Raw genomic sequence first — 22,574 nt, forward strand, 5'->3', positions numbered from 1 at the left:
ACGTGCAACCTCTCATCATTCAGCTAATAAGCTTTTTTTTAAACTTTTCCTGCCAAGTTGGACAATTTCTCATTTTCTCATGTTATACCGCATATACCAGATCTTTGCCCATAGAGTTAATCTTTGTAGCTTTGTAATGTCCCCAACACAACTTACTTTCCCATCTATCTAAAGGAATTCAGCATGTCACCATCAACTCTTACCAATTTTATTGATGTACCATAGAAAGCATTCTTTCTGGATGCACAAAGGTCTGGACTCCCCTCTACACTTCTTGCTGACTCAAAAAAGCAGTCAGCATAATTAAAGAAAATCCCACCCAGACATTCTCACTTCTACCCTTTCCCGCTGGGCAGAAGATACAAAATCCTGAAAGCACGTGCCACCAGGCTCAAAGACCACTCTTATACTGCTGTTATTAGACTCCTGAACAGACCCCTGAGTCTAAGCTAAACTCTTGGCACCACAATCTACCTTGTTATGATCTTGCACCTTATTGTTTACCTGCACTGCACTTTCTCTGTAGCTGTTATACTCTATTTTGCATTCTGTTACTGTTTTATCTTGGACAATCCCAATGCACTGTGTAATGATTTGATTAGTATGAACAGTATAAAAGACAAGTTTTCCACTGTATCTTGGTACATGTGACCATAATAAACTGATTCTTATAAAATCAAGCTATCATTTTCTGCAATAACTTTCAATGCTGTATCAAGCGCTACTGCCGATATCTTTCAGCATCTTGACCAGTTTCTCTCTACTGGTTCCTGGAGGCGTTGGGATGAGAGTTGGCCCAATCCATCCACACCAACCAAGATGCCTAACTGAACTAGTTCCATTTGCATGTGTTTGGCCCATAGCCCTCAAAACATTTCCTTTCTGTCTACTTATCCAAATGTCTCTTAAATGCTGTAATTATACCTGCCATAACCATTTCCTCTGGTAGCTCACTCAATATACGCACAACTCTGAAGAACTTACTCCTCAAATCCACTTTAAATCTTTTCCCCTTCTCAAATCAAGTTTAATTATCATTCAAACCATATAGATACAGCTGAATGAGACAGTGTTCCTCTAGGGCCAAGCTGCAAAACATTCAAAATAGCAAGCAAACATTCAAAAATCCAAGATTTTCCCACCGCAGTAAAAAGACTTTTCTATAAGGACAAATAAAAAATATATTTTACCTACAATTTTCTTATATCCAATAGACTTGTCACAGTCCTTAAGAGCAACACACACTGGAGGAACTCAGCGGTCAGGCAGCATCTATGGAGGGAAATGGACAGTCAGCATTTTGGGTCAAAACCAATATTCCCTCTAATTATTTTCCAGCTGTGCAGATCAACCAATGCTCTGTGCAGGAAATTTTTATGCTGCCTGAAAACTGCATGGTACTATAAAAGGTTTTGTTTTGTAATGTGTATATTATTAATATTCAAAATGAAAATTGAAAAATCACATACTTTTGATTTTATGTATTAATTGAACAATATAATGAAATGCAGAACAGCAAAGAAAATCTTTCATGTTTTGTAAACTTATTGACATCTGTCTTTTTTCCAGTTACGTGGCAACAAAGGCTACGTGTGGGAGCATTTCAGTTACTGTGTGGTGGCGCATCCACGCAGCTTAGAGGAACAGTGGCAAGAACCTTCATCTGCCCAGAGCATGATCATAACATGATCTGTCCAGATGAATGGTCACAACGCTGTGCATTTACCTCCATAGATGCTGGACCACTGAGTTCCTCCACACTTTGAGTGTTGCTGTAGTGTCTTAATCCATAGACCTGCTTTAATGTTTCCAAGTTTTTTTTCCTTTCTACATATTTTCTTCCCTTTCCTTCGTAATTTCTTTGCCAATAGTCAAATAGCATTAAAGCACATAAACAGGACCTTTGGTCCATCTAGTCTGTTATTCTACCTACCTGGACCATAGCCCTCCATACCTTATCCAAACTTCTCTGAAATGTTGAAGCCAATCCAGCATCCACCATGTCCACTGACAGCTAGTTACACACTCTCACCATCCTCAAAGTGAAGAAGCTTCCCCTTTCATCCTTAACCTATGACCTCTAGATTAGTCTCACCCAACCTCAGTGGAAAAAAATCTATTTGCATTTACTCTCAAGATGCTGGAGGAACTCAGCAGGCCAGGCAGCATCTATGGAAAAGGATATAGTCCACATTTCCGGCCAAGACCCTTCATCAGAGCTAGAGAAAAAAAGATGAGGAGGCAGAGTTAGATGGTGGAAGAGGAGAGGAAGAAACACAAGGCGGGAGAGCGGTGAAGTAAAGAGATGGTAAGTTGATTGGTGAAAGAGATAAAGGGCTGGAGAAAGGGGAATCTGATAGGAGGTGACAGAAGAACATGGAAGAAAGAAAAGGGGGAGGAGCACCAGAGAGAGATGATAGGGAGGTAAGGAGATAGCTGAGAAGGAAAAGGAAATGGGGAATGGTGGGGGATTATTGAAAGTTCAAGAAATCGATGTTCATGCCATCAGGTTGGGGGCTACCCAGTTGGAAAATGAGTTGCTCCTCCAACCTGAGTGTGGCCTCATCACAACAGTAGAGGAAGCCATGAACTGACATGTCAGAAAGGGGATTGGGAAGTGGAATTAAAATGGGTGGCCAGTGGAAGATCCTGCTTTTTCTAGCAAATGGAGCATAGGTGCTCGGTGAAGCGGTCTCCCAATTTATGTTGGGTCTCACCCAGAGCACTCATCTGGAACGACTGCTTGGGGCCCTGAATGGTAGTGAGGGAGAAGGTATAGGGGCAAATGTATCACATGTTCCAATTGCAAGGATAAGTGCCAGAAGGGCAGTGGGGAGGGATGAAAATTGGTTGGGGGAGGAGCATGGGAAAATGTGTTTGGTGGTGGGATCCCATTGGAGATGGCGGAAGTTACGGTGAATTACATGCTGGATGTGAAGGCTGGTGAGGACAAGTGGATCCTTATCCCTGGAGGGCTGAGGATAGACGTGCACGAAATGGAAAAGAACCGGTTGAGGGCAGCATTGATGGTGGAGGAAGGGAAGCCCCTTTCTTTGAAGAAGGACATCTCCTTTGTTCTGGAATGAATAGTCTCACCCTAAGAGTAGATGTGGCAGAGATGGAGGAATTGAGAGAAAAGGATGATGTTTTTACAAGTAACAGGGTGAGAGGAGGTACAGTCTGGGTAGCTGTGAGAGTCCATGGGTTTATAATAGACATCAGTAGATGAACTCTCTCCAGAAATAGAGATCAAGAAAGGGGAGGGAGGTGTCAGAAATGGACCAGGTAAATTTGAGGATAGGATGGAAGTTGGAGGCAAAGTTGATGAAGTCGATGAGCTCCGCATGGGTGCAGGAAGCAGCACCAATGCAGTCGTTGATGTAGCAATGGAAAAGTTGGAAAGTGACAGCAGTGTAGGCTTGGGACACAGACTGTTCCACGTAGCCGAAAAAAGGACCCACTTCTGTTTGAAGGAAGTGGGAGGAGCCAAAGGAGAAATTATTGAGAGTGAGGACAAATTCTTCTAGGCGGAGGAGAGTGGTGGTGGAGAGGAACTGGTTGGGTCTGGTGTCCAGAAAGAAACTGAGAGCATTGAGGCCTTCCTGGTGGGGGATGGAGGTGTATATTTCCCTCTCTCACTTTATTTCCTTATCTGCCCATCACCTCCATCTGGTACTCCTTCCCCCTTTTCTTTAGTCCATGGCCTTCAGTCCCCTCCTATCAGATTCCCCTTCTCCAGCCCTGTATCTCTTCAACCGATCAACATCCCAGCTCTTTACTTCACCTTCTTCCCTCCCCACCTCCTTTCACACATCATCTTGTGTTTCTTTCTCCCCTCTCCCCACCTAACTTTTTTTTCTCCAGTCCTGCTGAAAGGTCTCAGCCCGAAACGTCGATGTACAGTACTCCTTTCCATAGATGATACCTGGCCTGCTGCGCTCCTCCAGCATTTTCTGTGTGTTGCTTGGATTTCCAGCACCTGCAGCTTTTATCTCGTTTGCATTTACCCTTCATAATTTTGTAGACTTCAATTAAATCTCCCGCCATTCTCCTACACTGCAGGAATAAAGCCTTAACCGATTCAACCTTTCTCTATGACTCAGTCCCAGCAGCATCTTTGTAAATTCTTTAGTTTCTCCTTATCCTCAGGTTTAATCTTGATAACGTTATTATTTTTTTTCTCTCCTTTTGCCTAGTTTTCTGGTTAGCCACGAAAGGATAGATTTAACCGCTCAGACGACGCGAGGTCGGCCGCTCTCCTCTTCGATCCCGCCCACCGGTACGTTCGCGCCGTTTCCGAAGCGGCACCTGCCTGTGGGCGGGGCTACGTCGAGTGTGCGCAATGACGTCGGACAGGTGGCGCCCTCAGGGGTTGTGGAGGGGACAGCGCGAGACCAGGTGACAGGCAGGTTTACGGCGGCGGCTGCGGGGTTGGGTTGTCATCGTGGAGGCCTGCGGGCTGGACGAGGGTGCGGGAAGGGAGCCGCTGCTACTGGTTCGCCCCGTGAGAAATGCGGCTCCAGGTGAGTCGTTTTACTGGCCGATTGATGAGGGCTGAGGGTGGGAAGTCAGTGGGGGGCGGTGAGTGGTGTGGAGGCGGAGTGTGGGCTGAGGGAGGTGTGTGGAAGTTGTGTGTGGGGGTGTGCAGGGTGAGGGTTGAGGAAGGTAGATGGAGGTTGTGGGTGGGGGGAGGTGTGGAGGCGAAGTGAGGGCTGAAGGGTGTCTGGGAGATGGGTAGGATTAGAGCTGAGAAATATCTGGAAGATGGGTAGGGGGAGAGAAGGGTGTGGAGATAGGATGAGCGTGAGGGGTGTCTAGGAATTGTGGAGGTGAGTACTGGGGGTGTAGAGGAATTGTAGGGTATGGAGGTGAGGTGGGAGCTGAGGCAGGTGTGGGTTTGTGTGTTGGAGGGTGGGGAGATGAGAGCTCAGGGGGTGTGTGGAGGTCCGAGGAGGAGAAGGTGGGGTTGTGGCTGAGAGGAATATGTGAGGCATGTGGGTATGGAAGGAGAGTTAATGAGGGGCCAGACTCCCAGTCTAGCCTCCCCTAGCTGATTCAGATCACATCCAATTCTTTTGTTGTGTTTTCTGGTTTAAGTACTAATTTGAATATCCTATTTAAGTGTGTGATTGATATGTAAATAGATTTTGCCTAACCTGTCCAGGAATCCATGGCCATCCTGTGTGTCAGCGTAATGAGTGGCTGAGGATGGTTACTCAGGCATGAACTAGCAGAGAGTGCTCAATCCTTCACTGAGAAATATTCACTAGCCATTGATTGGTTATTGCACAGAAAGAGGCCAGCTGTCCCAAACTTGGATTCTTTTCTCTAGCGTGTCAGAGGCTAATAGAGGTTTATAAAATTGTGAGAGGCACATCCTGCAGAGATAAAAAAAACACCGGGAGGATCGTCGGAGTCTCCCTCCCCACTATTTGTGACATTTACCAGGAGTGTTGTATACGAAAGGCGTGAGATCCCTGCCACCCATCCCACAATCTCTCTAACCCACTACTGTCCAGGAAGGAGGATCAGGACTAGGGCTGCCAGACTGGGGAACAGCTTCTTCCCTCAGGCTGTGAGACCTTGACTAACCTAGCCACTAGCGAGGTCACATCACTAGGATGGTGAGCTGTTTATTGTACCTGTGCTGCATACTACATGCATTTTGAATTGTATTTTATTAAGTCTGTGATAATATTTTGGTTTGTATACTATTTGTGATTTGTTTTGTTTGTGCACTGTGGTCTGGAGGAAGGTTGTTTTGTTTGTTGTTTCCATGTACAGTCAGATGACAAACTGGAACTTGCATAGACGGTATCTGTCTATCTTGCGGAAGCAGAATCTTTTCCCCCAGGGTAGAAATGTCAAAGTTGAGGATGTGCATTTAATGAGAGGGCTAAAGTTTAACAGAGATCTGTGGAAGGTGCTGCTAGGGCTGGTAGTAGAGACAGGTGCATTCAGGACATAGAACATAGAAATCTACAGCACATTACAGGCCTCTTGGCCCACAGTGTTGTGCCAGCCACGTAACCTACTCTAGAAACTGCCTAGAGTTCCCCAAGCCCTCTATTTTTCTAAGCTCCATGTACCTATCTAAGAGTCTCTTAAAAAACCCTATTGTATCCACTTCCGCCGCCAGCAGTGCATTCCACGCACCCACCACGCTCTGTGTGGAAAAACTTACCCCTGACATCCCCTCGGTACTTATTTCCAAGCACCTTAAAACTATGCCCCCTTGAGTTAGCCATTTCATCCCTGGGGAAAAAGCCTCTGGCTATCCACACGATAGATGCCTCTCATCATCTTATACACCTCTATCAGGACACCTCTCATCCACCGTCGCTACAAGGACATTTAAGAGAATCGTATATAGCTATGTATATTTAAGAAGAATGGAGGTTTCTGTAGGAGAGAAGGGTTAGTTTGATTTAGAGTAGGTTAAAAGGGCCTGTATCGTGCTGTAGTGTTCAATTCCAGACTATGGTCTATTTTGGGATCCTCCCTACAGCCTACACAGATCCATTCAGATGTGCTTAATGAATCAGCAGGTCTGATGTTATACATTAATTCAGGAAGTTTATAAACAGTGGTCACACCCTGTGGTTACATTATTGCCTAAACTTAGTGCCATTAATTTTTCAAGATCCGGTTATTACTGGTGTGGCCTGCATCTGTTGCAGATCTCTTATTGCTCTTAAGGCAGTGATGACTCATTTCTGCTTGTGAAGGCACAACTGCAGTGCTGTTGATGAGGAAATTCCAGGAATTATTCCTAGTAACATTTAAGGACAGGGATCAGGATGCTATATACCTTGAAGGAGAACCTGTAGATATGCTTTCATGCAATTTCTTCCCTTTGTCCTGCTAGTGATTTATTTTTTATTTACAGTCATAGAGCACAACAGCACAGAAACAGGCCCTTCAGTCCATCTCGCCCATGCTGAACTGGTATTCTAGCTAGTGCCATTGACCCACACCCCTCCCGTCCAAACTTCTCTTAAATGTTGCAATCAAACTCTCATCCACTTCCACTGGCAGCTTGTTCACCACTCTCTGAGTGAAGAATTTCCCCTTAAACATTTCACCTTTCACCCTTAACCTATGATCTCTAGTTCAAGTCTCACTCAACCTCAATGGAAAAAGCCTTCTTGCATTTACCATATCAATACTCGTAATTTTGGAAGCCTCTATCAAATCTCCCCTCATTCTCTTGCACTTGACAAAATAAAGTTCTAACCTAATAAACCTTACCCTACAAGTCAGGTCCTCAAGTCCTGGCAATATCCTTGTAAATTTTCTCTGCACTCTTTCAATCTTATTGATATCTTTCCTGTAGGTAGGTGACCAGAAGAACACAATATTCGAAATTAGACCCCACCAACATGATATCCAACTCCTGTACTCAGTAAATTGACCTATGATTTATAAGAGTTGTCCTCTTGGAGTGGGACTTTGATCCAACACCCTAATTATTCCTTCAAGTGGATTTAATCCATGATCTAATTCCCAAAAAAAAAATTGGGAGTTGCGTCTGGTGTCCTATCCAATAGTTATTCTTCAGTTAACTTTTCTCAAAACATCTGATCATTCTGAGAATGCTATACATCAACTCAAAGATTCAAGATTATTTAATATCATTTCCAGCATACAACTGTAAAGGAGAACAAAATAATTGTTACTCTGGATCTGATGCAGCATAAAAACACGTAAGGTAAAGAACACAGTAATAAAGAAAATACAATAAATATAAATCTATAAGATACTTTCTATATACAAGGTGATTGGAAGGAAATGATCAAGTAGTGGTGGTTGGGGATGTGGAGGAATGTGTTAGAGGGCAGGGGTACTGATCAGCCTTGCTGGTTATTGTGTCCAGTATTGTGTTTGGAATGTTTGTGTAATGTGTGGATTTCTTAAAATTAAGTAAGAGTCACATCTGAAAGGGATGACTTTCACTCAACTTCACTCACCCCATTCACTGAACTTATTATTTATTATTATTATTACATTTTTTTTGTATTTGCACAGTTTGTTATTGACAAGGAATCTACCCTGTTTTACCATATTTTACGATAAGAGAATTTACTCCATTATCAAACTGAAATAAAGACACGGACCTCGATATATGGTTAACCCTTTAATACGTGATCACGGGTATCCGTTGCGTTACGACTCCACCAATGTCAGATTACATCTTGAATCTATACAGTAAATTTTGGGCAAAGGCCAACAGCTAAGTATATTTAGTCAGCGATTTCAAGAAGCATTCATTAGGTATCAGCCAGTTCACAAATGTTTCTGCGTGGTACATTAGATTAGAAAGATTAGAATTGCACATCTATATTCAGTTCCTCTGTTAGCCAGACAGTCTTGGACAGAGGTTAGCAATACCTCATTATTGGCATGATCTATTGCTAGCTAGCACAATCAAGACAACATCTGTGTCTTGCTCTGTCACTCTCATGACCCAAATCTTGGGCAATACTTAGCTAGTCAATTTTGACAACAATATTTAATTTTTCTTCCACCGTTATCTTTTGCAAATTAGTTGTCTGTCTATTGTGTTGGGTGAGGTCTTTCATTGATTCTATTATGTTTCTTGGATTTATTGACTATGCCTGCAAGAAAATGAATCTCAGGGTTGTATATAGTGACATATATGTACTTTGATAATAAATTCACTTTGAACTTTGGTTTTGTTCCAGGTTACAAGAGGGCACACAGAGAATTTGTTGCGCAGTGACAAGTCTCCTCCAATTGAAGATGTCACAAAACGAAAATGACTGGCAGACTGGACACAGTCAAAGTTATTTGTTCAGACTATAGCATTAATTGAGAAGGTTAAATGTAAATTTGTAAATATGGTTCTACGCGAGTCTCCTTTCCCGAATGCCTGTGTTCATGGCCTGCATTCTGCAGCTTGGGCCCTGATTTTCCCTTGTTTTTGGTCCCTGGATCATATGATTGCTATCTGTGTGCCAACGACTCCTGAGAAACTTCAGAAACAGGAATGCTATCTCTGGCCATTGAAGGCTTTCTTTAGTTTCCTCCTATGCCTGACTCTGCTGGTAATCTGCATGCCTCTGGCACTAATTGGGTTCATTGTCTGGGCTCCTCTACAGACAGTCAGAAGGCCATTCAGTTATTCTTACGTGAAGAAACCAGTGGTCAGTGCTGAGAAACAATGGTCCGGTTACGGAGAGGGAAGGGGGTTCAGTTTTCTTGAAGCAAACTTGTGCTTTCTGCCCAATAGTCTAGCCCGATTTAACAATCTGGCTAGGACCCAAAGGAGAGCTACTCAGATCGCCACTCACATCTGTGAATCTGTAGGTCGGCCAAGGATTAAGGTGTGCGTGGATTCTCCAACAAGCATGACTGCCAGCTCTCAGAGCAGGAGGAGCTCTTTGACCCCGGTCAGAGACATGCCTAACTCACACAGTGTCAACAGCACACAGGGGCCTGGGGAACTGCTTCCAGTCTTGAACAGCCTGCACTACATTGATAGCTCAGAGGAGAGCAGCGAAGTCGAGAACATGAGTCCAGGTCAAATCAATGTGCGTACTTCAGCCATGGAAGCAAGCAGCCCGTCAGAAACCGTGGAGGAGCTGACAGGTGACCAACCCAGCAAGCAACCTGCTCCACCTCCTGCCTTTGCAACATGCCACAGCAGACCTCGAAAGAAGCAGAATAGGAAAGAAGACCTGGTGGCGGAAATATCTCCACTGTTTCCTGCTGATACAGCCTTCGTCTGCCTACTGGAAGTCTTTGAGAAACGGGCAGCAGCCAAGCTGAAGCAGCTTCTTCAGCCGGCATTTGCACATGTTCTCTATGACGTCGGCGTGTACGGTTTCCATGGCTGCTGTGAATTCAAATTCCTCAACAGTGGGATCTTCTTTGCTAGCCGCTATCCCATCCTTGATGCAGAGTATTACTGCTTTCCCAGGTCACGGGGAGAAGATGCCCTGGCTGCTAAAGGTCTCTTGTGTGTTAAGGTAAGGAAGCATTAATTGTCTCATGCATGTTAACATCTGGTTGTCAGGGGCCTGTCTTAGCTCAGCAAAATGCTCTCTTACATTAGAGTCGAGGGATTGGTGACAGACGGGCAGGAACTTTAAATTCCTTAGTGTCACCATATCAGAAGATCTGTCTTTGGACCAGCTTGCAAGTGCCATCACAAGCAATGCATGACAGTACCTCTTCTTTGTGTAGATTCAGCGTGTCTTCTATCCTGACTGGTTGCATCATGACCTGTTATGGAACACCAATGCCCAGGAATGGGGAAAAATCTACAGAAAGGGTGGATACAGCTCAGTCCATCACAGGCAAAGCCCTCCCTACCATTGAGCACGTTTACGAGGAGTGCTGTTGCAGGAAAGTAGCATCCGTTGTCAAGGACCTCACCACCCAGGCCATGCTCTCTTCTCACTGCTACATTCGGGCAGAGGTACAGGAGCCTTAGGCTTCACACCACCAGGTTCAGGAGCAGTTATCAGGCTCCTGAACCAGCATGGATAACTTCACCGACCTCAACACTGAACTGATCCCACAACATATGGACTCACTTTCAAGGATCCACATCTCATGTTCTCAGTACTTACTTTGTTATTTCCACAATTTGTTTTCTTTTATACATTAGTTTGTCAGACTTTATATATTTTTTTCATAAATTCTATTGTTTTTCTTTATTTTCCTGTAAATGCCTGCAAGCAAATGAATCTTGATGTAGTGTCATGTATGTACTTTCATAATAAATTTACTTGACTTTGGATGATGTCAGTTTATACCCCAATCCAGATACTTGAGTACAAATTCTAGGCTGATCCTTTATTACAATACTGAGGAAGTCTGCATAGCATGCAAGTGTTCCTATGTCCAATTGGCTGAAGAACTTAGCAACTGAATCGTAGCTGACTTCCTTTTATGCTAAAGTGCCCTCAGTATTTTGTATCCTTTTAGATTTTTCTGCTTCTTTATGCTGGAAGGACAGGTTGGATATCAAGTCTTTAAGGAATCTTTAGTTTTCCCCTTCTATTTCAAGATCTTTAGTTGGAATATGGATTGCTTATATTTTCTCTTTCAGTTTGGAATTTAATAACAGACTTGGTAGTGTGGTGTCCACAATATAACAAATTAAAAAATGAAGACTGAAAAGGTGTACCATTTAGTCCCAACACTGGCTTTACCTTCAGGAACTTGAAGACAGAGTACAGGGCCAATGACAGGACTCTTGGCTGTGGAGAGGAACAGAGGGATCTTAGGGTTCACGTCCATAGATCTTTCAAAGTTGCTGTGCAAGTTGATAGGTCAGTCAAGAAGGTGCATGGTGTGTTGGCCCTCATTGGTAAGGGGATTGAGTTCAAAGCCACACAGTAATGTTCTATAAAACTCTGGTTAGACCACACTTGGAATATTGTGTTCAGTTTTGGTTGGCTCATTATAGGAAGGATTTGGAACTTTAGGAAGAGTGCAGAGGAGATTTACACACTTGATATTAGGTTTTGCTTTGCAGGAAGTAATGTTTTGCAAACCCTGCCAGAGTTGACGAGCATCCGATGTTGCCAACAACCTCAATCGGAATTGTTCCTTAGCTCTTGTGGTATAGATGTCTGGAAATCCAGGTCTGTACAAAAAAAAAACACAATTGACTTGCGTAGGGCTATTTCAAGTGTCCCAGCTGACTACAAGAATTGCATCAAGTGCATGCAGCTGTAGCTTCTAAAAACCTGAGTTAAGGAGTTTCAAAGGTACATTTAATGTCAGAGAACTGTATACAATATACATCCTGAAATACTTCCCTTCGCAACCATCCATGAAAACAGAGGAGTGCACCAAAGAATGAATGACAGTCAAATGTTAGAACCCCAAAGCCCCCTCCAACTCCCCCTCCCACACATAAGTGGCAGCAAAGCAATGATCCTCTCTTCCCCCTCCAGCAAAAAAAAGCATTGGTACCCCCGCAACGAGCAGCAAAGCATCAGTGAAGACAGACTTGCAGTACCCCAAAGACTACTTGGAGAAAGAGGTGTCTCCGTTTCACAGTGAGAGGGGAGACATAACCAACAACTCATTGATTTATGTTGTTAAATGTCTGTTGCGCTGCTTTTTCCGAGCTCTCTGCCCAAAGAACTTGGGTCTGTAGGTGCACCGCCAGCAGCCAGCTTGCTGCTTTCAATCTTCTGTCTCCCATGACACACTAATTTCCTACAGAGACACCTACCTCTAGTCCGCCTGCCTCCAGAGCCACGAAACCCTGAAACTCCAAAGGTGTGTTAATCTTCTAGGCCATGTCCTTGGTATATCAAATAACAGCCCATCATGAGACCCCGAGAGCAGGTCCCAATCCCACAAAGAATCGAAGTCAGAGAGTAACTTCAGGTCAGGGTCTTCAAAAGAACCCTGAAAGGGAAAAATAGAGAGGAGTTGGAGCTGGAAGTGGATGAACTCCAGATCATTCGGGAATCTAAAAGGGTGATAGATAGAACATACTGTCTAGGGAGGTATTTACACCCAAGGTGCGTGACACAGGAAACTGGGTGACAGAAAGGAGAAAGGGTTTAAAGAGCCAGTGCAGAGTATTCCTGTGACCATCCCCCTCAACAATAGATATACCACTTTGGATACTGTTAGGGGGATTGACCTAACGAAGGAAAGTCACAGCAGTCGGGTCTCTAACACTGAGTCTGCCCCTGTGGCTCAGAAGGGAAGGGGGCAGAAGAGGTGTGCAATGGTGATAAGGTATGAGCTAGTTAGGGGAACAGATACAAAGTGCTGTGAGAGAGAGAGATTCCCGGATGGTGTGAAGACAATAACCTATCCCTCAACATCAGCAAGACGAAGGAATTGGTTGTTGACTTCAGAAGGAGTAGCGGACCGCACGACCCAATTTACATCGGTGGTGCCCAAGTGGAACAGGTCAAAAGCTTTAACTTCCTCGGGGTCAATATCACAAATGACTTGACTTGGTCCAACCAAGCAGAGTTCACTGCCAAGTAGGCCCACCAGCGCCTTTACTTCCTGAGAAAACTAAAGAAATTTGGCCTGTCCCCTAAAACCCTCACTAATTTTTATAGATGCACCGTAGAAAGCATTCTCCTAGGGTGCATCACAACCTGGTATGGAAGTTGTCCTGTCCAAGACCGAAAGGAGCTGCAGAAGATCGTGAACACGGCCCAGCACATCACACAAACCAATCTTCCATCCTTGGACTCACTTTACACCACACGCTGTTAGGCAGTGCTGCCAGGATAATCAAGGACACAACCCACCCAGCCAACACACTTTTTGTCCAATTTCCCTCTGGGAGAAGGCTCAGGAGCTTGAAGACTCGTACGGCTAGATTTGGGAACAGCTTCTTTCCAACTGTGATAAGACTGCTGAACGGATCCTGACCCAGATCTGGGCCGTACCCTCCAAATATCCGGACCTGCCTCTCGGTTTTTTTGCACTACCTTACTTTCCATTTTCCTATTTTCTATTTATGATTTATAATTTAAATATTTACTAATTTTACTATTTTTAATATTTAATATTTGTAATCCAGGGAGCGGGAAGCACAGAATCAAATATTGCTGTGATGATTGTACGTTCTAGTATCAATTGTTTGGTGACAATAAAGTATAAAGTATGTTGTCTCCCAGGTGCCAGGGTCCCAGACATCTGACTAAGTCCTCATCATTAAGTGGGAGGGTGAACAGCCAGAGGTTATGATCCATGTAGCTGCCAACATGGGTAGGACAAGTGAGGGTCTGCATAGGGAGTTCAGTGAGTTAGGTGCTAAGTTAAAGGGCAGGATCTCCAGGGTTGTGATCACCGGATTGCTATCCATGCCACCTACTAGAAATAGAAAGATTATACAGTTTAACACGTGGCTAAGAAGTTGGCGTAGGAGGGAGGGCATGAGATATCTGGATCATCGAATTCTCTTCCAAGGAAGGTGGGACCTGTACAAAAGGGACTGTTTGCATCTGAACTGGAGGGGGACTAATATCCTGGTGGGAAGGTTTGCTAATGATGCGTGGTGAGATTTAAATTAGATTTGCAGGGGGTTGGGCACCAGAGTGTCAGAACAGTTGGTAGAGAGGTTCTGGAGGCAGATGTTGGTAAGACCCTAAAAGTCAGGAATGAAAAAGGTTCAGGGCATGGATCAACAGCTGGAATTATGATGTTGTAGCCATTAGTGAGACTTTGTTGCAGGACTGGCAGCTCAGTATTCTGAGGTTCCTTGTTTTAGACTTGGCAGAGTGGGAGATATTAAAGGAGGGGTGGTGTTCCTATTCAGGGAAAATGTTACAGCAGTACTCTGTCAGGTCAGACTGAAGAACTCAACTAGTGAGGTGTTATGGATACAGCTGACAAATAAAGGTATGGTGACATTAATGGAGCCATATTACAGATCACCCAACATTCAGGGGTTTAGAGAAACAAGGTAGTTATAGTAGATGATTTTTAACTTTCCATGTATTGACTGGGTGTACTGTGCTGTTAAAGGACCAGACAGAATAGAGCTTGTCAAATGTGTTCAGGAAAGTTACCTTCTTCAGTACTTAGTGTCCCAATGAGAGAGGGTGCAATACTGGATCTACTATTGGAGAATGAGACAGGGCGGGTGTCAGAAATTTGTGTAGGGGAATACTTTGCATCCAGTGACCACAATGCCATTAATTTCAACGTAAATATGCAAAAAGGCATTTCTGGTCTGCAGGTTGAGATTCTAAATTGGAGAAATGCCAATTTTGATGGTATCAGAAATGATCTGGCAGGTGTGGATTGGGACAGGCTGTTTTCTGGCAAAGGTGTACTTGATAAGTGGGAGGCCTTCAAAAATAATGTTGAGAGTACAAAGCTTTTATGTGTCTGTCAGAATAAAAGGTAAAGATAACAGGTGTAGGGAATGGTGGTTTTCAAGAGATATTGAGGTTCTGGTTTAGAAAACAAAAAGCTGCATTGCAGGTATAGCCAGCAGGAACAAAATAGGTGCTTATGGAATACAAGAAATGCAAGGGAACACTTAAGAATGAAATCAGGGAAGCCAAGAGAAGGCATAAAGTTGCCCTAACAGACAAGGTGGAAGAGAATCCTAAGGGATTTTACAGATGTGTTAAGAGCAAAAGGACTGCAAGGGACAAAATTGTTCCTCTGGACGATCAGTATGGTAATCCATATATGGAGCCAAAACAGATGGGGGAAATCTTACAGATTCTTAGCATCTGTATTTACTCAGGAGATAGACACAATCTACAGAAGTGAGGCAAAGTGGTATCAACTTCATGGACCCTTTATAGTTTACAAAGTGAGGAGGTGTTTGCTACTCTGAAGCGGATCAGGTTGGATAAAATCCCCAGGGCCTGACAAGGTGTCCCACTTCGGACTCTACAGGAGGAAAGTGCAGAAATCGCTGGGCCCTTAACAGAGAATTTTAAATTTTACTTAGTGACATGTGAAGATTGAGAAGATTGGACGATAACCAATGTTGTTCCGCTGTTTAAAAGAGGCTGTAAACAGAAACCAGAAAATTATAGGCTGGTGAGTTGACATCAGTTGCAGGAGAGTTAATGGAAGGTATTCTGAGGGATCAGATATACAGTGTATGCTTGGACAGACATGGACTGATTAAGGGTAGTCAGCATGGCTTCATGCATTGTAGGTCATGTCTAACCAATCTATTTTATGGAGTTTTTCGAGGAAGTTACCATGAAAGTGGACGAAGGCAAGGCAGTGGATGTTGTCTACATGGACTTTAGTAAGACATTTGACAAGGTCCCATGTGGGAGGCTTATCAGGAAGGTTCAGTCACTCAGCAGTCAGAATGGGTAGTAAACCGGACTAGTCTTTGGCTTTGTGGGAGAAGCCAAAGAGTGATGGTAGAGGGATACCTTTAACTGATGGCCTGTGACTAGTGTGCTGCAGGGATCAGTGCTGGGTCCTTTGTTGTTTGTCATCCAGATCATTAATATAGATGATAACGTAGTTAACTGAATCAGCAAATATGCAGATGACACCAAGATTGGAGGTGTAGTGTACAGTGAGAAAGGCTATTGTGGCTTGCAGAGAGATCTGCATCAGCTGGAAAAATGAGCAGAAAAGTAGCAGATGAAATTTAATACAGAGAAGTGTGAGGTTTTGCACTTCAGTAGGACCAGTCAGGGTAGGTCTTACACAGCGAATGGTAGGGCACTGAGTGTCGTAGAACAAGGGGATCTTGGAGTACAGATACATAATTCATTGAAAGTGGCATCACAGGTAGATACAGTCAAAGCTTTTGGCACATTGGCATTCATAAGTCAATATGGAGTACAGGAAATGGGATGTTATGGTGAGGCCTAATTTGGGGTGTCATGTGCAGATTTGGTTAGCTACCTATGGAAAAGATGCAAACAAAATTGAAAGTACAGAGAAACTTTACAAGGATGTTGCTGTGTCTGGAGGACCTGTGTTATAAGAAAAGATTGAATAGGTTAGGACTGTATTCTTTATAGTGTGGACATGGTGGAGGGTTACAAATACCTGGGGATACGAATTGACAATAAACTGGACTGGTCAAAGAACACTGAGGCTGTCTACAAGAAGGGTCAAAGCCGTCTCTATTTCCTGAGGAGACTAAGGTCCTTTAACATCTACCGGACGATGCTGAGGATGTTCTACGAGTCTGTGGTGGCCAGTGCTATCATGTTTGCTGTTGTGTGCTGGGGCAGCAGGCTGAGGGTAGCAGACACCAACAGGATCAACAAACTCACTCGTAAGGCCAATGATGTTGTGGGGATGGAACTGGACTCTCTGACGGTGGTGTCTGAAAAGAGGATGCTGTCCAAGTTGCATGCAATCTTGGACAATGTCTCCCATCCACTACATAATGTACTGGTTGGGCACAGGAGTACATTCAGCCAGAAACTCATTCCACCGAGATGCAACACAGAGCGTCATAGGAAGTCATTCCTGCCTGTGGCCATCAAACTTTACAACTCCTCCCTTGGAGGGTCAGACACCCTGAGCCAATAGGCTGGTCCTGGACTTATTTCCTGGCATAATTTACATATTACTATTTAACTATTTATGGTTTTATTACTATATTATTTATGGTGCAACTGTAACGAAAACCAATTTCCCCCGGGATCAATAAAGTATGACTATGACTATTTAGAACATAAAATATTGAGAGGAGATTTGGTAGAAGTATACAAAATCGAGAAGTATAAAGAGGGTAAATGCAAGCAGGCTTTTACCACTGAGGTTGGATGGGACTACAACCAGAGGCCATAGGTTAAGGGTGAAAGGTGAGAAATTTAAGGGGGACATGAGGGGAAACATCTTCACTTGAAGGGTCATGAGAGTGTGGAATGAGCCGTCAACGAGAGTGGTGCATGCGAGCACGATTTTGACGTTTAAGAGAAGTTCGGATAGGTACATGGATAGTAAGGGTTTGGAGGACTATGGGAGTAGGCAGTTTAAGTATTTTCGACATAGACTAGATGGTCCAAAGGGCCTGTTTCTGTGCTTTACTTCTGTGACTCTTAAGCTTGCCCAGCTGTAGCTACCCTCTTCCTTCCACCTTTTTTGAATAAGAAAACAATAGTATAGGAATGGCATGGTAGCATAGCGATTAGCATAAATATGACAGTGCCACCAACACAGATTCGATTCTCACCACCGTCAGTAAAGAGTTTGTATGTTCTCCTCATGACCTCATGTTCGCTTTCCCCTCAAAGACATGCAAGTTGGTAGGTTATAATTGGGAGGTGTGGGGTTTTTGAGCCAGAAGGGCCTGTTACCATGCTGTATCAGTAGATAATATTTTAAAATTTTGAAAAGATCACTTGATTGATGGAGACACAAGAAATGTGGCGTACTCATCTCTATGCTGAACTGAGGTTGTGGCCTGCAACTAATGGGCTCCTGAGTCAGCTGCAGTGATGACTGGCTTTGTGCCTGCAGACTGGCTTTTGTGAACTTCAGTTGTTCGCTTGCTTTTGCTATTTTAGATTATGAGAACACTCAGTCCTCTTTTATTGTCATTTAGAAATGCATACATGCATTAAGAAATGATACAATGTTTCTCTGGAGTGATCTCACAGAAGCAGGACAGACCAAGACTAACACTGACAGAACCACATGATTATAACATATAGTTACAGCAGTGCAAAGCAATACCATAATTTGATAAAGAACAGGCCATGGGCATGGTAAAAAAAAAAGTCTCAAAGTCCCCTAATCGATCGACTCCTGAGTCCCCGATAGCGGCGGCAAAAGGGAGAAACTCCCTGCCGTAAACCTCCAGGCACTGTCAACTTGCCGATACCTTGGAAGCAGCTGACCCCAGCCGACACTGAGTCCATCTGTCTGAGAGCTTCCGACCAGCCTCTCCGATACAGCCTCCCGAGCGCCATCCTCTGCCGAGTGCCTTCGGCCTCTTCCTGGCCACTGAAACACGTAAAGCCGAGGATTTTGGGACCTTCAGCTCCGAAGATTCCCGTTACCACACAGTAGCAGCGGCAGCGAAGCGGGCATTTCAGAAGTTTTCCAGATGTTCCGCTGTGCTCTCACGTCTGTCTCCATCAAATCAAAATTGTGCACGGTCCCCTACTTGACATAACAGACATCATCACCGAAGTGGCCGCGTGTGCCGTATTTGCATGATTTGCTTTATTTTCTGCACATTTTTTTAATGGGTTCTATTGAATTTCTTCATTTTGTGGCTGCCTGTAAGGAGACAAATCTCAAGCTTGTATACATACTTTGATCATGTGTTTTGACATTGTAACACAACACTGGAGGAACTCTGATTATGGGACCTTCAGACTTTCAAGGACTCTTTACAGCTCCTTTTCTCAGTATTTTTTATTTGCAGTTTGTCTTTTGCATATTGTTTGCTGTTTTTCGTAAATTCTGTTGCATTTTTCCCCTGTAAATGCCTGCAAGAAAAGTAATCTCCAGGCAGTATAATGTAACATATACATACTTTGATAATAAGCTTACTCTGAACTTAGAACTCGACAGATTAGGCAACATCCTTGGAGGGAACTGGACAGTCGATGTTTCAGGCTGAGACCCTTCATCAAGACTGCAAAGGGGGCTCGAGCCAGAATGAAAGGGGAGGGGAGGGCCCTGAGCTGGTGGTGAAGGGGGAAGGTAGGAACGTCATGGGGGAGGAAATTAGGTGCTAGGCAGAAGAGGTAAAAGACTGAATACGGAATCTGGAGAGGAGGGTTGACCATGGAATAAAGAGAAGAAGGTATATGATAGGCAGCTGTGTGGAGCGAGATGGGATTAAGGAACTAGAGATGAGGGAAAACAAAGTGGAGGTAGGGGCAGAACTGAGGAGAGTGGCTACCGGAAGCTAGAGAAATTGATTTTTGCTCTTTTCTACAAGTTGGCATTGTTTAGGCCATCGCTGGTCAACTATGGTATGAGCACTCTGAATTTCTTCTGCCATTGAATGTTATGCACATTGCATCCATTCTTGCTCCCCTTCCCCACTCCAACATCTTCATTTGGCCAAATTCCTGTGTACAGGCCTCTATTCCTGTTTTTTTTTAACCTTCCAAACCTCTGTTCCCACTCTTTCTGCTTTCTAAACTTGTATAAGACCAAAAGATGTCGGAGCAGAATTAGACTATTTGGCCCATCAATTCTGCTCTGCCATTTTATCATGACTGATCCATTTCCCTCTCGGCCACAACCTCTGCGTTAACTATACCCAATGACTTGAATATATGAATGATATGTAGTATGTATGAATGAATATGTGTTTTCCTAAACCCCTTATTGTAACTGTTCCTGAATCTCAAGTGAGGAGGGTTTCCTTTAACCAGGAGGTAGTGAGTCTCTGGAATTCATTGCTGTGGGGGCCAAATCATTGGGTATATTTAGAACGGAAGTTGACATATTCCTGATTGACCAGGGCATCAGATTCTGGGGGAAGAAACAGGAAAATGGGGTTGAGAGGGATAATAAATCAGGCATGAGAGGAAGGCAGAGAAGACGCTCAATGGGCCAAATGGCCTAATTCTGATCCTATGTCTAGTGGTCTCATTTTAGTTGGAGATAAATAAGAATAAACAACTCTCCAAAACTGTTCCTCTCAGGTTGAAGTTGGATTGACCCAAAAAGGCCATCGGATTGTGGGGTATGTCAGCTGCACCCACCTACATGCCACAGCAGGTAACGTGCATAGTGCGTGGGATTAGTGCAGGTGGACATGACGGACCAAAGGGCCTGTTCTGTACAGTGTAACTGGGTGTAAAAGGGTTCATAATCAAGAGCGATGTGGCTACTTGCCTGATGGGATTAGATGATGATAAGCTTGGAGAATGCTCATGCAGAACATAAAATGTGGTGTAATCTGTGTAATGTCATGTAATCAGTCATAGAACACTACAGTACAGAAACAGGCTCTTCGGTCCGTCTAGTCCATGACAAACTTATTCTGCCTGGTCCCATCAACCGACACCTGGGCATCACCCTCCCATCCATGTACTTACCCAAATTTCTCTTGGAAGTCTCAATCGAACCCGCATCCACCATTTCCGCTAGCAACTTGTTCCACCCACTTTGAATCTCATTGTTATTTTTCTTGTAGGTGCCTCCATAATCAAGTACAGTGTCCATTATGTTGTAGAGTGGGGAGGCATTGTCGTGCTAATCAGACTCAAAATATATGCTGTCCATGAAAAGGATGACACTCCTGATCCAGTTTGTTGCTGCTGCTCATTCAATCTTCACCCAATCAGGGGCAAAGCAGTGAAGAATATTGTTAACAGTGCTGTCAAGTTGTAATTGCTCTGCAATAGTCCATACAGCAAAGCACAGACCCTTCAGCCCATGATGTTGTGTTGACCTCTTAACCTATTCCGTGATCGATCTAACCCTCCTCTCCTAAACAGACCAAAACCTTTCATTTTTCCAGTGCCTATCTAAGAGTCTCCTAAATATCCTAAGGTATCTGCCTTTGCCGCCACAACTGGCAGTATGTTCCAGGCACTTAACATTGTGTTTGTGTGTAAAATATATGCACACTTCTCCGGCATTTCATCATGGCTGATCCCGGATCCCAATCAACCTCATACACCTGCCTTCTTGCCATGTCCTTTTGATGCCCTAACCGATCAGTAAACTATCAATTTCTGCCTTAAATATACCCACGGTCTTGGACTCCGCTGCAGTCTGTGGCAGAGCATTCCACAGATTCTCCACTCTGGTTAAAAAAAAATTCCTCCTTACCTCCGTTCTAAAGGGTCATCCATCAATTTTGAGACTGTGCCCTTAAGTTCTGGATACCCCACCATAGGAAATGTCCTTTCCACGTTCACCCTGTCTCGTTCTTTCAACATTCAGTAGGTTTTAAAGAGATCCCCCTGCATTCTTCTAAATTCCAGTGAGTACAGACCCAAAGCTACCAAATGCCATAATTTAACCTCTTCATGCCTGGAATCATCCTTGTGAACCTCCTGTGGACTCTCTCCAATGGCAACATGTCCTTTCTAAGAAATGGACCCAAAACTCTTGACGGTGCTCCAAGTGTGGTCTGACTGGTAGCATCCGTTAGTCTCGCGAGACCATGGATCTGTGCCTGGAAAGTCTCTGTGCCATCGTGGTGAGGCGACACTGGAGTGTTCTCTCCAGTGTGCAGGCCTGGGCAAGGTTGTATGGAAGACCGGCAGTTGCCCATGCAGCAAGTCTCCCCTCTCCATGACACCGATGTTGTCCAAGGGAAGGGCAAGGGCCAATACAGCTTGGCACCAGTGTTGTCGCAGGAGTTGCTAGAACGAGGTTGAAGGCAACGTCGGACTGCCTTAGGGACTCCAGCTCCGGATTTGTCCTCAGGGTTTACTCCCGAAGCCTTTCCCATGAGTGGGTATGGCCGCAAGGCAACGGAGGTTTGAAATCAGAGTTTTCCCTCTCTCAGATGGACTGCCTTCCCAGGTTGATGAGCTCCATCTACCTGAAGCACTGGTGTTAAGGCGCCAGGACCCGCCTTCGTCCCTTCTCCTGTCAGTAGAAACAGTTCCGCCGGGCTTAGAGGCTAAGCCACACGAGAAGGCCAGAAGTTGGACTTGGTTGTCGGAGGCCATTTGAGGCGCAGCCGTGAGGAGCACTTTTAGGTAGTGGGAGCTTGTCCCCACTACCACTCCTTGGCTTGACAACCTTGGTCTGACTAGTGTCTTATAAAGCCACAGCATTATCTCCTTGTTTTTATATTCTATTCCCCTTGAAATAAATGCTAACATTGCATTTGCCTCTTTTACCAGAGTCAACCTGTAAATTAAATTACAGTACTGGGAGTCTTGCACAAGGACACCCAAGTCCCTCTGCACCTCTGATGTTTGTACCTTTTCCCCATTTAGATAATAGTCCACACTGTTGTTCCTTTTGTCAAAATGCATTATCATATTACCCAACACTGTATTCCATCTGCCCATTCTTCCAATTTGTCTATGTCCTGCTGCAATCGCATTGCTTCCTCAGCACTACCTACCCCTCCACCTATCTTCATATCATCCACAAACTTTGCCACAAAGCCATCAATTCCATTATCCAAATCATTGACAAACAATGTGAAAAGTAGCAGTTCCAATACTGGA

At 44.2% G+C, this 22,574-nt stretch overlaps 1 protein-coding gene across 2 annotated transcripts in view; it reads left to right on the forward strand.

Moving 5' to 3' along the window:
* Positions 1–4,386: 4,386 nt before the first annotated feature.
* smpd5 (sphingomyelin phosphodiesterase 5) overlaps positions 4,387–22,574 on the forward strand; it is a 51,417-nt gene continuing 33,229 nt past the window's right edge. For both annotated transcript variants that reach the window (XR_011885524.1, XM_072254250.1), the window contains exons 1-3: positions 4,387–4,523; positions 8,706–9,992; positions 20,079–20,154. Coding sequence is in view for 1 of the 2 variants with exons in the window: in XM_072254250.1 (XP_072110351.1) it covers positions 8,862–9,992; positions 20,079–20,154 (1,207 nt within the window). In the remaining variant the exon portion in view is untranslated. The remainder of the gene's footprint in view (positions 4,524–8,705; positions 9,993–20,078; positions 20,155–22,574) is intronic.

This window comes from Mobula birostris, chromosome 3, assembly GCF_030028105.1.
Source record: "Mobula birostris isolate sMobBir1 chromosome 3, sMobBir1.hap1, whole genome shotgun sequence".
Lineage (NCBI taxonomy): Eukaryota > Metazoa > Chordata > Chondrichthyes > Myliobatiformes > Myliobatidae > Mobula > Mobula birostris.